Genomic DNA, 14766 nt, shown 5'->3' with positions numbered 1-14766 from the left:
GACTCCTTCCTCCTGGGAAAGCACCTCCCCCTTCCATAGGCAGGGCCGGCGGCGGGGAACGGGCCTCTGGGGTGGGGGTTTCCCTGCCCCCTGGGGGGACTTGGCAAGCCAATATATAGTACATATTTTCTGTTGCTGTAAGTACAATCCTACTATGTAATTTCTGCATAGTTTAATGACCGATGGGGTACTCTGTGTATCCTTTGTCAACTAAAAAAAGGCCTTTGACAGCATTGCCAGAGACAGATTATGGCTTAAATTAGAGGCCTCATCAATTGATCATAGACTATTCACCCTTATTTGTATGCTGCACAAAAATAACTTCCTGGCAGTAGGAACCAATCTTTCATGCAGGATTCCTTTTTAAAAAGGAGTGAACCAAGGCTGTATTTTGCCCCCCCCTTTATTTAATTTCCATATTAGTTCAGTAGTCCAAGCACTGATCAGACCAGAATTCTATCCACCAAGGGTGGCAAACAGACCACTACCAGCTTTACTATATGTAGATGATACAGCCATCTTGTCCCACTCTGAGGTAGGACTCAGAAGAGCCCTCTGGGCTCTTACAGTATACTGCCAGGAGGAGCAATTAATAATAAATTTTCAAAAACTAAAATCCTGTTTTTCTCTGGGAGTCATATTAAACACAGATGGCAGATCAATGGGCATAAGATAGAGCAGCTGAAGGTTTCCTCAGTTTAATTCTTTTTTCTTTATTTCATTTTGAATCCCTTCAACCATAGGTTGATGGGATTATGGATAAAATGAAACTGGGGAAACCTTTACCTGTTCTATCTCATGCCCATTGATCTGCCAGGTGAAGGTTTTTAAATAGCTCGGTGTAGTGTTCCAATCCGCAGGATTGTGGAAATCCCAGTTGACTCAGGCCACTGAGAGCACCCAAAGAGTGGCATCAGCTACCCTGAGATTTTTCTTTTCGAAGGGAAGCTCACACATTCCTTACACTATCAAAGTTTTTCAAGCCAAAGTATTTTCCAGACTTCTGTATGGCTCACAAATTTGTTTATATAAAGACACCTGCCCACTAGAAACCATACAGTCCAAACAGGAGTACATTTGGTGTCCCTTTTTGTGCACCAAACGAAATCCTTAGAATAGAGTTGGGGCAAGTACCACTAGAGGCACCCAGCTGGTATCCGGCAACATGCCTTTGGTTTAAATTAAATTTTAATCCATCTGGATTAGCCTCTTTAGTCCTTCTAGATACCTATTGCTAAGCTTGGTTGGTCACCATCAAGAACAAACTACAACTATACAGCTTTCCCCACTCAGCAATTTGCCACCTTGGGTGCTCGGGAGCCAAAGAAATCATAAAACAATAAATTTGGGATACATCTCCCAAACTGATAGAGTTTGGGCATGTCTCTATCTGGTGGTGAGTAATTACTCATGAAACTTTGTGCCAGCAAATTACCTCTACACCATAGAATTCCCCAAATACTACAGAACCATCACTCAGTCTTGGCTTAGATACCTATGCATTTCATACTCCCAGCACCTTTGCCCCTGCCAATCTGGCACAACTGAAATGGTCAAGCATGTTTTACAACATTGTAAATTCTACAAGGACATGAATTCCATGCACCTCACTCCTATTCTAAGTTCCCAAGCAGATTGGATACATTTTATACATCCCTCCTCCTTGCAGACCATTCAGATGAAGCCTCCATTTAAGTGGCTAGATTCTGTGCTAAGGTTTTAATCACAAGGAAGCTGATAAATTTATCTATCAACATCTTGCAAATATAGAAAGGTTTTTAAAAATTTGTTAAAAAATTACACCTATATGTTGTGCATACTAGACACAGACTGTTGTTTGATCACTGGATCATAAATAAAAACTGTATGTAAGCATAGTTTAACGAGTCTTATTAATGCATATGATTTGTTTCAGCTGTTCAGATTTCTTCTTGGTTTCAGATTTCTGGAGTCCAAAACCATTGTTTGTTGAATATCCCATTCTGTTCATTGTTTTGATTTACACTGTGTAAAGGAGCTGCGGTGGCTCAAGTTGTTAAGATGCTGAACTGCAGGCTGTGGAAGGTCGGTAGTTCAGCAGTTCATGACCCGAGTTGCCACATGACGGCGTGAGCTCCCGTCTCTAGTTCCAGCTCCTGCCAACCTAGCAGTTTGAAAGCAAGAAATTGCAAGTAGATAAATAGGTACCACTTCAGTGGGAAGGTAACAGCGTTCCGTGCGCCTTGGTGTTTAGTCATGCTGGCCACATGACCACGGAAACATCTTCTGACAGCGCTGGCTCTTTGGCTTTGAAACGGAGAGTTTTCAGGGCAATTGCTAGAGCGTCGCCTGGCAACGTGCCCAGCGTGATGACATCACTTCCGGTCTACGTCATCGCGCTGGGCATGTCAGCTTGATCTGGCTACTTCGGGGGTGGGGTTCCCGCCGCCAGCCAGATCCAGACCAGCAGATTAGGGGCTCTTTTAGCGGGGGAATTCCCACCCCCCAGGGGGACTTGGCAGCCCTAATCTCTCCCCACACACACTGATCACAGGTGAACTCCAAATAACCAAGTGGTCAGAAAATTAATTAGGAACTGGCTTAAGAGTACTTAGTAAATTTTCTGTAGGCTAGCCACCCATGAGATAAATCATACTAATATACTCCTGCCTTCCTCAAGTATAGTGTGGAGGTGCATTTCACATTTCTGCACCTTGATAATTAAGATGGAATAATATTCTCCACTCTTGAGAACCAAGGAGATAAGAAATAACAACAGCTAGAAATGTATTTATTTCCTTCTCCTTGCAGAATCTGGTTGTCAATGGCTTTAGTGATTGTCTGAATGCTCTTAGTAGGGCATAGCATAGCAACGTGTCAGTGCTAATGTACAGACAGCCAATTCATGGATTTCTTGCATTTCACTGATGCAAAACTTTCAATAGTAAGTTAGCCACAAGGTATAGAAAGGAACTCTGGGGCAAGTGATGCTCTGTCTTCTTGGTACTTGGGGGGGGGGGGTTAACAGTGGGAGGGCTTCTAATGTCCTGGCCCCCCTGCTGGACCTCCTGATGTCATCTGGTATTTTTGGCCACTGTGTGACAGAGTGTTGGACTGGATGGGCCATTGGCCTGATCCAACATTGGCGTCTCTTATGTTCTTAAGTTTAGGTGGGTGAAAAAATCCACTTCTTGTGCATTAACTTCCAGTGGGTGACATGACACCATTAGGCAGTCTGTGCTGATCCTACCCCATGGGAGAGCACAAGGGACATTGGAGGTCAGCACTGGCTGGTGAATGCATACAGTGAAAATAAGCAAACTCTTTTGAGCTCCCGGGCAATTACCTGGTTTCACTCTTCTTCATTAAACCAGAAGCCCAAGAAGCAATTACAGCCAACTGGTATGTTGCACTGAAAGTTATCTCCTAACAATATATACTATTTATTTCTTTTATTTTCAGAGAAAATCAGGCAAAGATATGCAGATCTGCCAGGGGAGTTGCACATTATTGAGCTTGAAAAGGATAAGAATGGTCTTGGACTCAGCCTTGCTGGCAACAAGGACAGGTCTCGCATGAGCATCTTTGTTGTGGGCATCAGTCCAGATGGCCCAGCAGGAAAAGATGGAAGAATGCGCATTGGAGATGAACTTCTAGAGGTAATTGTTCTTTTTCATTTTAAATGTTTTAATGTGTAGTGATAGAGAAGATCAAGAACCAAGTACAAAATAATGAGCTGAAGCTCCAGATACAGCAAACATGCCAACAGGCACAATTTTGGGACATCACAACAACCCTTTTGCTACTGCTGTATAAACAATTTAATCTCTCCCTGTCCAGTAGTTTGAAGACATAAGCAAGTCTTTTCATTCCTTTTAACAGCAAACTTCATGGTCAAGTTTCTATTGGTAGGACAGTGAAAGAGAGAGGAAGACATACTTTCTACGTGAGTGCCAATCAGTAAGGTGGCAAAACAGGCTCGTCCGTAGTCAAGGGAGGGGTTGAGGACACTCCATATATGGGGGATCACTTTATTAAAAGGGGGGGAAATACCCAATATGATTATCACAATTTAAAATTGCATATGCATTGCTGGGGAAGCAGCAGGGACATACAAGGTACTTCATATTGACAAAACATTATTTAGATCCATTGCTAAGTTTAGGATGCTGGCATTACATTGTGTGAGTTCCAGCAGATGTAATCCACTTTCATTGCTGAACTTTCTTGATATTTTAGCTGTGATCATGTGATTCTATTTTTGTTAGGGTTTAATAGCTGTTATCATGGTATCCGAGCAGTCTAACTCAACATATCCAGTTTTGAAATAGATCATATTAATTCTGTTTCTCTTAGCTTGAGAGTGAGGGTATGTGTTCTCTTGCAGAAGAATGAACACATGGGATGATTGAAAAAAAATGGGGATTTTTTTTTTTGGCCATCCTTCAATTTTGTTGTATTTAAGTAACACACTGTATTTAACACACTGCTTTAAATCTATTTAAATTAACTATAATTATCTGTTCATCTTGAATAGGATTAATTTTAACTGTTAGAAATAGTAGTAGAAGAAGAGAAGAAGAAGAGATTGGATTTATACCCCACCCTTCACTTAGAGTCTCAGAGCGGCTTACAAACTCCTTTCCCTTCCCCTCCCCACAACAGAGACCCTGTGAGGTAAGTTCCAGAACTGTCCTTGAGAGAAAAGCTGTGACAGAACTATGGCTTGCCCAAGGTCGTCCAGCAGCTGCAAGTGGAGGAGTGGGGAATCAAACCCGGTTTTCCCAGATTAGAGTCTGTGCACTTAACCACCACACCAAACTGGCTCTTTGAGGCTGCATACAGGCATGCATAAATTCAGCTCAGAACTTTCACAGTTGCAGTCACACAAACCTTCTGCCAAGGATGGAGGAGGAGGAGGAGATTGGATTTATACCCCACCCTTCACTTAGAGTCTCAGAGCGGCTTACAAACTCCTTTCCCTTCCCCTCCCCACAACAGACATTCTGTGAGGTAGGTGGGGCTGAGAGAGCTCTCTCAAGAACTGCTCTTGAGACAGCACCTCTGAAAGAACTTATGACTGACCCAAAGTCACACCAGCAGCTGCGTGTGGAGGAGTGGGGAATCAAACCTGGTTCTCCCAGATTAAAGTCCGCACTCCACACCACTACACCAAACTAGTAGAACCTTTCCAGTTTGGTGTAGTGGTTAAGTGTGCAGACTCTAATCTGGGAGAACCGGGTTTGATTCCCCACTCCTCCACTCGCACCTGCTGGTGTGCCCTTCGGTCAGTCACAAGCTCTGGCACAGCTGTCCTTGAAAAAGAGCAGTTTGTGTCAGAGTTCTCTCAGCCTCACCCACCTCACAGGGTGTCTGTTGTGGGGAGGGGAAGGGAAAGGAGTTTGTAAGCCGCTCTGAGACTCCAAGTGAAGGGCGGGGTATAAGTCCAATCTCTTCTCTTCTTCTTCTTTCCCCTTATTTAAAGCAATGTATTTGCAGCATTGATTGGCTGATCTTTGTGTCAAACAGAAAGTACTCCCCCCCCCTTTTGAAAGCTGCTTGTCTGGCTGTTCTGTCTGTTGTCAACTCTGGTCATTTTTTTAAAAATCCGAACTCCAAACCTGTCTACTGTTCAGCACTGGTTATGACTTGTCATTCTTGAATAATTATTTTAAATGGGAAAATGTACAGTCAATAACAGAAATAAAACCAGGATGATGGGCAATGATGTTAGAACAAATCTATATACTAATAGCCAAGTGTCCCCAGTGCATGCAGATACTTATTTCCGCAAATTGGGGGCACATGGAGGCTCAACAGAAATTCCTGCACACTTGAGGCATTACTTGGGTGTGCAGAAAAATCTGACATGTTTAAAAAAAATATATGGGGATACTTAAATCCCCAAAAAACTGAAACTGCATTCTCACACATGCGTGGAGAATGGACTTGCCATTTGGAACTGTGGTGGAGCTTGCTGCTGGCAGCTGTGAAGGAGCCGGGGGAGCCTTGGGGAGTGGACAGCTGGGATCCGAGCAGGGCTCGCCGCTGTTGCTGCTGGGGGGGGGAGAGAGAGTAGCCGCAGTGGGCAACGGCCGGGCGGCTGGGAGCCATGCAGGGCTCACCGCCATTGCTGCTGGGTGGGTGGGGGGAGCCTGGGCGGGTGGTGGCTGGGACCCGGACAGGGCTTGCCACTGTTGCTGCTGGGCTCACTTGCAGCCTCCTCCTCAGTGAGGACCTCCTCCTGATTTGCGGGCCATGGGCTGTGGGGCATACTCACCCCCATGAGTATCACGGGTCCCGCTTCTTGTGTCATACTAATAATGGAATTCAGGAACACTGGCATGTCGATGCATTTATAGCAATAGAAAATGTCATACTCCCTGTTGCAGTGAGGCAGGGTAGGTAATACAACAGAGTCTAGTTCAAAGCTGTAGAAGACTTAAAGAATATTTGTGGGAGCTATGTGTTTTACAAGTACTGCAGTGTTTTATATTATTTGTATATAATGTATATAATGGGTGTGGATATTGAGAACAAGGCTATGAAAGGTTAGTCTGTCTCTCAATGGAATGGCAAACTGGAGCAGGACAGAACTGCTTCAATCTTCTGCTTTACGCTACCTTCTTTAGGATGATTAGTCATTGGATTATTAAATGTTTGAATGTGTCTATGTGCTTGTAGGCAGACAAAAGTTTTTTTTTTTTTTAAGTACCACAAATCTTAATGGCACAAACTCCTTCTGGCCCTTCAGTGACAAGCACATGATTTGCATGCCTAAGATTCCAGGTTCAGTCTCTTAAAGTCAAGTAGCCAGGATTGGGATAGAATGCTTTCATTCAGTGCAGAAGAGTTTTGTACTCTATTTGCTTCTAACTTTTCTCTTGCCATCATCCCACATTTTGCTTGACTCCTCTTCCATTCCCCGTGCTGTTGCTGCCCCCTTGATTACTTGGGTCTGATGTAATGGTAAAACGTAGTGTGCTGCTATGTGAATGAGACTGAGGGATCCTTAGGCATTCTTACTGATTTCTGTCCTTGTGCATAGTGAGATAAATATTTATTTGGGGCTTTCATCCCATCCTAGTTTACATTTAAATGTGTATCAGTGAACTATGGCTTATGCTTCTCATCACAACAGCATTATCAGTTTGGAATGCTGGTTTGTCCAGGATGTGCAAACCATAGGTCGTGGTTCAGATGCAGTTAGGTGTAAACATGGAAATAACTAATTATCTCACTTCACAGGAAAGAGAGGAAGGAGGGACTGGAGCATTTGAACCCAAACATATTCCAATTTTACTGATATAGCAACAAACCTTTCCTTTCCTTTTCAGAACTCCTATTATCAGATGATCTTGTAAAATTACTAAAAGAATATTACATTCTCGAAAGCCAGTCGAATCCGACTCTAGGGTTGCGGTGCTCATCTCCGTTTCAAAGCCGAAGAGCCAGCGCTGTCCGAAGACATTTCCGTGGTCATGTGGCCGGCATGACTAAACACCAAGGCGCACGGAACGCTGTTACCTTCCCACCGAAGTGGTCCCTATTTATCTACTTGCAATTTCTTGCTTTCGAACTGCTAGGTTGGCAGGAGCTGGAACTAGAGACAGGAGCTCACCCTGTCTTGCGGCACCCGGGTCTTGAACCGCTGAACTACTGACCTTCCACAGCCTGCAGTTCAGCGTCTTAACCACTTGAGCCACCGCAGCTCCATGTAGATGATCTTGAGCAATTACTAAAAGAATAATACATTACTTACTAAAGGAAAACGTTAGACAGAAATTTGGCTACCAAGTAGGTTATGTTCGGGTCACTGTCTAGCATCAGATAGGGAATATTATTCCCTTGGAGTTTATTAAACAGAGAGTATGTTAAAAGCAGTGAGATCCAGCAATTCCTAAAAGCGGTAAAAAAATGACATTCCAATATTTTGTGAGACAAGAGTATCAGTTTTACCCTGACTGCAAGGGCAAAGACAATCTGAATATATGGAATATAACAAAATCTCCCCTGTAACACTTTGGATGGGATGGCATTATAAGGTGAGATAAAGCGAATGCCCTAACAAGGGTGGGGGCCAGTAGTTGTCTCCTGTGTAATAGCAGAGTCCGAGGAGGTAAGATAACCAAAATATTGATTCAAACAGACACTGCATGAGTGAATCATTGTACTGTTGTAATCCACCTCCACAAAGTGATGCTGGACAAGTGAAAGACATTTTACCTAGCAAGAAGATATCTTTAGTTATAAGCCCTAGCTACCTTAATCTAGTCTTCATCCGTTGAGAATGGTAAGCATCTTGTTTAAGAAAGAACAACAGACCTTCGTCTTCCAAAGCAAAAAAGAATCCTTAGCCTTAGCTTGAAAGCACTAAGACATGCTCTAGCTTCCAATGACTTTTGGCCAAGTTCAGCTCTGAGAGATACATCTGAGATGCAACAAGGGACTCCCATTATCCTGCATATAAACTGACATAGGGGGTGGTCAAAAGATTCTGTGATCACCGAAATCCAGATAGAGACCCCATTTATTATTTTAGAATTGAAAACCTGAATTGCACTGGGGATATCTTCCTCCCTCTGTAAAGGGAAATAAGAACTAAATCATTGGCATACAGCAGCCACATTTTACCAATTTGTCAACAAGTATATTATGTGGAACCTTATCAAAAGCCTTACTGAAGCCAAGATAAACTATGTCTACAGCATTTCCCTGATCCAGCAAGGTAGTAACTTTCTTAAAAGAAGAGATAAGGTTAGTGTGTGACATGATTAGTTCTTGAGAAACCCATGCTGGCTCTTAGCAATCACAGCCATCCTTTCTAAGTGCTCAAGGACTGACTGTTTGATGATTTGTTCTAAACTTTTCCAGGTATAAAGGGCAAGCTGATGGGTCAGTAGTTATCCGGATCCTCCTTTTCCCCCTTCTTGAAGATGGGGCCAACATTTGCCCGCCTCCAGTCTTCTAGCACCTCACCTGTTCTCCAAGAATTCTCAAAAATAATGGACACTGGCTCATAAATTACATCCATGAGTTCTAATCATCACACTAGAGATGTCAATCATGCCCCCCACCCAGCATACGTCCCCACCTGTTCCATCTCCTGCCAGTTGGCATGCCATGCCTATAGGTTAGGCTACATCCAATCTCTTCTTCTTCTTCTACAGGAAATGTTTGGGGTGTGAACAAGTATCCATGTTAACCTCACCTAGAGCAGAGGTGTTGAACTCATTTGTTGTGACGGCCGGATCTGACATAAATGTTATTTTGTTGGGCCGGGCCATGTATGCCATAAAATGTAATGCTGGTTACCGGAGATAATAAACTTTATAAAGGGCAAAAACTGGCAAGCTTCAAGTTGATATATCCTTACTGCAAGGCCCCATGGGCTGGGAGGGGGGTGCGGAGGAAAGCCCACATGGGTGGATTGGAGAGCCAGCAGTGCAGCACTGGGCAGATATTCCCATGCCCCAACAGAGGATTGTTTGCACATCCCCACATGCAAACACTGATCCCTGCAGCCATTCGGGACAGCATCCCTGGAGCTGCAGGCTGAATGGAGAGGTATGAATGCGGCTGCAGTGGCTCCCAATTTACCTGAAGTGAAGGGGTTCTGCTCGACTGCTGCAGGTTGTCCTGCCGTGCTGAAGCCACAATTGGAGCGGCTCCACCCACCCACCCCCAAGAAGCCTCCTGCTCCCTCCCTTACACCAGTTGGTCACGGGCCACATAACAGCCCTGGATGGGCGGGTTCCACCCCCCAGGCCTTACGTTTGATACCCCTGTCCTAGAGCCTAGTATATCATTCTGACCATGACACCACACTGAACTGAGAAACCTTATTGTTAAAACCTACCCATTCTTCTTTATTGGAAGAGTGATATGTGCTTTGTTCCTGAAGAGGGCTGAATCCAGAGCCTGAAGCTATTTTTTTTTTCAAAGGAGGTTTCAGTTGCCCGTAGAAATGATTCCCAAACTAATCATCCTCCATATTTTGATGTATAGCCATAATTTCCTCTTTCTTATAATACTCCTATGTTTTTCTTATCTTAAGGAACCACATCCACCTTCTATGAAATATTTATGATGTCGGTATCACTCAAAAACGTATGCTTTGCTTTAAATCTCATTTTCTGTTTTAATCTTTATTGATAATATAGCCACTCCAGCTAGTAGTTTCTTTTATCTTTTCTTGCCTTTTGTTCTTTTACCCTTCTCTGACTACATCTGTTCCTCATAATGAGCCCCGAGATGATTTTAACATTACAGTAAGTAATGGTTGTTTTGTTATGAAGCCTACAAGAAAAGAGTAAAGCAATTGAGTCTTTGATATCAGTATCAAAGATATTGAAGGGAGGACATTCCCAAGGTTTATAAAATTACTCAAAAATAATATTTAGGGTTGCCAGGGCCCCCTGGCAACTGGCAGGCAATGGAGTGGTCAGGTTGCCCGTTTCAGGTTGGGAAGTTTGTGGAGATTTGGGGATGGAGCCTAGGGAAGACAGGGACCTCAGTGGGGTACAGTGCTGTAGAGTCCCAAGTGTCCGTTTTCTCCAGGGGAACTGATCTCTGTAGTCTGGAGATGAGCTGTAATTCCAGGGGATCCCGGGTCCCACCTGGAGGCTGGCATCCTTAATTCCGCAAAAACAGCTGTAGATAGAATTTCTGCTTATACTAGAAATGTTGCTTACTCTAAATTCACTGCTAAAGACTCAGTGGAACTCCTACCTTACAATTCACTTGATTTGCTCTGTACAAGTATGCTGCTTGAGATTATGAGGTAAATTTCATGCTCCAAGTTTGCAGTCCCCCCCCCCCATTTATAGGGCTTTACAGGATGAGACATCAGAGATCCCTGATCAGATCTTCTGTATCTTTTAGCAGCTATGTGGAAAGGAAGGCAATTAGATCACAACACATCTCTGAAGAGGTTTCACTTTTTCTCCTGTGCCATTTTTTATATACATCACACACATATCCCAGGCTGCTCTTTTCCCCAATAGGGAAACTATACAGGTAACCAGCTTGTTTAGTTAGGGCTCTGTTCGTAGTGTAAGGGCCTTTTCAAATTTGAGTAAAGGTGTGGTGCGGAGACAGTATGCTGTCCTTGGTCATGAGAACCCTGTTTGAGCACCCTTCTCAACCTTGAACCATTCTGTTTCAGTCTGATTTGAAACAGGCTACATGACACATGGATATATGGGAATACACATAGTATTACATGTAGGTGATATAAGATGTTAAATACTTGGTTCAACAATTAGCGCATTTCTCAAAAAATAATTTAATTCCATTTGTGAGAGCAGAATTACTCCCAGCAAGAATGCAGGCAATATACCCAAAGATTGCACTGAAACATGTGTGACTCTGGCCTGCTTTCTTAGGTGAATAATTTGTGTCAAAAATTATAGCTTGCTTTCTGTATTTTATAGCCTGATATTTCTGGAATATATGCTGGGGGATTTTATTGAATGTGCTTTATCACTGTTGTTTGGAGCAGAAACTTCATTATATCTTTAACAAAAAATTCTGTTCGCTAATGTCACCAACCTACTTCTGTCGGTGTAAGATTCTTTCACTTTCCTACAGAAAGCTGCACTGGACATTTTTCTGAATTGGCTATTATGATCTTGTTTCCATTAGTTAGTTATGTTGTCATTTCCTTGACATGAGGAATTATTCTGCTATCACTGAAAATTAACATTTTCCTTCCTTAGGTTTATTACTGTCATTTCCTGTGAATCTAATGAAGTGACCCTGAAAGCTTGTGCCATAATAAATCTGTTAGTCTTTAAGTGCCATCAGACTTGGTTGTTTTTGTGGAACAGACTAACAGAACTACTGGACTGGAATATATCAATTCCCAATCTCACTTGAAATACTTATGGAAAATGTTTAAATTTGCTTGTATCTACCAGTTTTTCAAGGGAAACCACATCAAAGCTAAGTCTTGCTTTATGTGGATTGATGGCAGGCCTCGAGGTTTCTGAGGTGCACTGAAAGAGGTTAACATTGACTATTTTTGCTTTTCATGCATTTTTGCATGCTATCATACTAAAATGCCATTGTGCTTTAAGAAGACTCTTTTAAAATACTGATCTGTACTCCTGCAAGGGAACAAAGTAATAAAAGGCAAAACTGTGATATGTTTTGACATTGCAGTAGGTTTCTACGGAATAGGATTTCTATCTCCTCCATTTTACAGTGTGTGTGATTTTTATCTCTCACTATCGAGTTGTATTTGAAGTAGTGAATGGCACAACCTTGGTTTATATAATCAGTCTTATTCTACAGTTATAATTAGTCCAATTGATCAAAACTTTATTCACACAGAAAGTTATCACAGTAAAACTAAAACAAAAATCAAAAGACTCATACCTTTTAACTTTATCCTTGCTTGCTGACTGAAGATTAGATTAAAAGAAAAAGTGTAGAGAAGAGAACATTTCCTTCAGAAGTATGTGATAAAATTACAAAGCAATACATAACCTTTTGTCTTGGCTTAATTTTTAATTATGTTTGATGTTCTTTTTTTTATAAAACAGATAAATAACCAGATCTTGTACGGAAGAAGTCACCAAAATGCTTCTGCAATAATTAAGACTGCCCCATCAAAGGTCAAACTGGTATTCATACGGTAAGAATGACATAAGTAGTAAACAAGTGAGTTTATCATCAAATCAGAGACTAGTTGCTCGAACTGGGAAGTGCTATGTATGGAGAAAAAGTGAATTTCCAAATAAAATTGATGGCTGCTAAAATATGCTTTCAAGGACAAGCCTTTTAAACATTTTGCAATTTCTCACACAATTTGTTATGACAGCCAGAGTGATTTAGTGGTTAGAGTGTCTGAGTAGGATGTGGAAGACCCTGGTTCGAATCCTCACCTTATCTGGAAACTTACTAGGTAACCTTGGGCTAGTCATCACTCTGATTCAATTTAAGCTGCTGTATACATGGCAGCAAGCTTATGCACTACTGCTCTGCTAAATGGATGTCAAATCACATGTTTAACTGGGTACTGTGTGTGTAGTTCCTCTTTTGCATCAAACAGCTGGGCAGGAAGGGGCTGAGCATTTAGATTCAGTCTATCTATCCACTGCTCCCCCTGCTAATTGGGATTTCAATCTTTTTGAAAGGGCTTCTTGGTTGCCACTTCTATGAGAAATGTAATTGTCTTATTTATTGATTGGACAGTGGTCATTTCTTGTTTTGAAGTTTGATAAATATTACTGTCATCATTAATCCTTTGGTGATTATTTGTATCTCTTCTTTAAAATATTTATTCCCCACCATTCCTTTTGGCTCAAAGCAGTTTAGAAATCATAATCATAATTAAAACATTTCAGGTTAAAATCAAATGAAACAAAACTCTAAACACCTCCCTCCCTCCTAGTCATATCATGTAAGCATATGGTATCATTATGGAACCAATGAAAAACTGGCTTGCTGATTGAAAGCAAGACAAGTTAAAGACTTTGTTAAAATCATTCTGATGTAGGAAAAAAGGTCCCATCACAGATGGGATGACCAGGGCTATTTTTGGGCAGGAATTCATTAGCATAACAGGCCACACCTAACAGCAGAAACTCATTAGGATTGGCTACATTAGGGGTGTGTGGCCTAACATGCAAAGGAGTTCCTGCTACAAAAAAAGCCCTGGCTTTTGACAACAAACAAGGTAAACAGAATAAGAAGCAAAAGGTGGGTGTGGCTGGATGACCACACTTCTGGTAACATGGGGGTATGGCCTAATATGCTAATGCGCGGTGCTATCAGGGGTTTGGCCTAATATGCTAATGAGTTTCTGCTGTTGGGTATGGCCTATTATGCTAATGAGTTCCTGCTGGGCTTTTTCTACAAAACAAGCCCTGGGGTGGACACATACGTGTAGACTGGCTGCAATTGGAGAATCAAGCAGCACATGGTTATTTGATTGAAATAGAGAGGATTTCATGAAACAAAATTTTCTGAAATTTGATGTTTGGAAGGAGTCTAGGGAATGAAAGTGGACTGGGCTAGGGGAGAATCAGAAGGATGGTATATTGTAAGGCAGAAGATCAGCCAGCTTATATAGTTGTAGGTTTGCTGCCTGATTACAAAAAAGGGGTCCTTCTCTATCATTTGGCCTAAACTGGCACCTTGTGGGAGTTGTGACCTTTGACAAGTGAATTTTAATGTTTTTAATGGTTGCTGATGTTCCCTAAATTGGAGGCCTGTTTTTGAATGAGAACTTGAGTGAGGATGATGATTCCTCCAACTTAGGTACAGAGCAGATTATGTGTTTATGTAAGCACAATAAACAGATTGACTTTGGAAGGTAGGAACAGAGAGGAGAGAGAGAAAGAGCATGAACTTTGATTTGAAATGTAGAGTTTCTTTTTCTGGGGATCTCATATAAGGTAATGGATCTGCTGATCAATAGAACTGCTTATTTCCCCCCACCTACTGTACATTAGTAAATAAAACAAATATAAGCTACCCTAAATATCCAGGGCGTACTGCCATCCAAAGGGAAGAAAACCACTGCCCCTGAAAGCTTTGCTGCTGAGAAACTAGGGAGGCCCCCGCCCTCTGGAACCAGCTCCCTGAGGAAATTCATGCTCTATCAGATCTATAAGGACTCCATAGGGCATGCAAGGCTGCCTTGTTTTGTGCAGCTTTTAATTAACCAAGAGAATGGATGAACTGGCTGGCTGTCCAGATTTGTTCCAGAACTGATGACCAGTTGAATTTTTAATTAGATTTCTGTTTTTATTGTATTCATTTGTATCTCTAGGTTTT

The 14766-nt window shown here is 42.1% G+C and overlaps 1 protein-coding gene across 1 annotated transcript in view; it reads left to right on the top strand.

Annotated features, from left to right (window-relative positions):
• INADL (InaD-like (Drosophila)) overlaps window positions 1–14766 on the top strand; it is a 250101-nt gene that overhangs the window by 153907 nt on the left and 81428 nt on the right. Inside the window, exons 28-29 of the mRNA XM_015415230.1 lie at window positions 3442–3638; window positions 12528–12619. Of these exons, the coding sequence (XP_015270716.1) occupies window positions 3442–3638; window positions 12528–12619 (289 nt within the window). The remainder of the gene's footprint in view (window positions 1–3441; window positions 3639–12527; window positions 12620–14766) is intronic.

The sequence above is a fragment of the Gekko japonicus genome, unplaced genomic scaffold (genome assembly GCF_001447785.1).
Source record: "Gekko japonicus isolate JY-2015 unplaced genomic scaffold, Gekko_japonicus_V1.1 scaffold199, whole genome shotgun sequence".
NCBI classification, from domain to species: domain Eukaryota; kingdom Metazoa; phylum Chordata; class Lepidosauria; order Squamata; family Gekkonidae; genus Gekko; species Gekko japonicus.
This window is presented reverse-complemented; position numbering and strand designations above follow the sequence as displayed.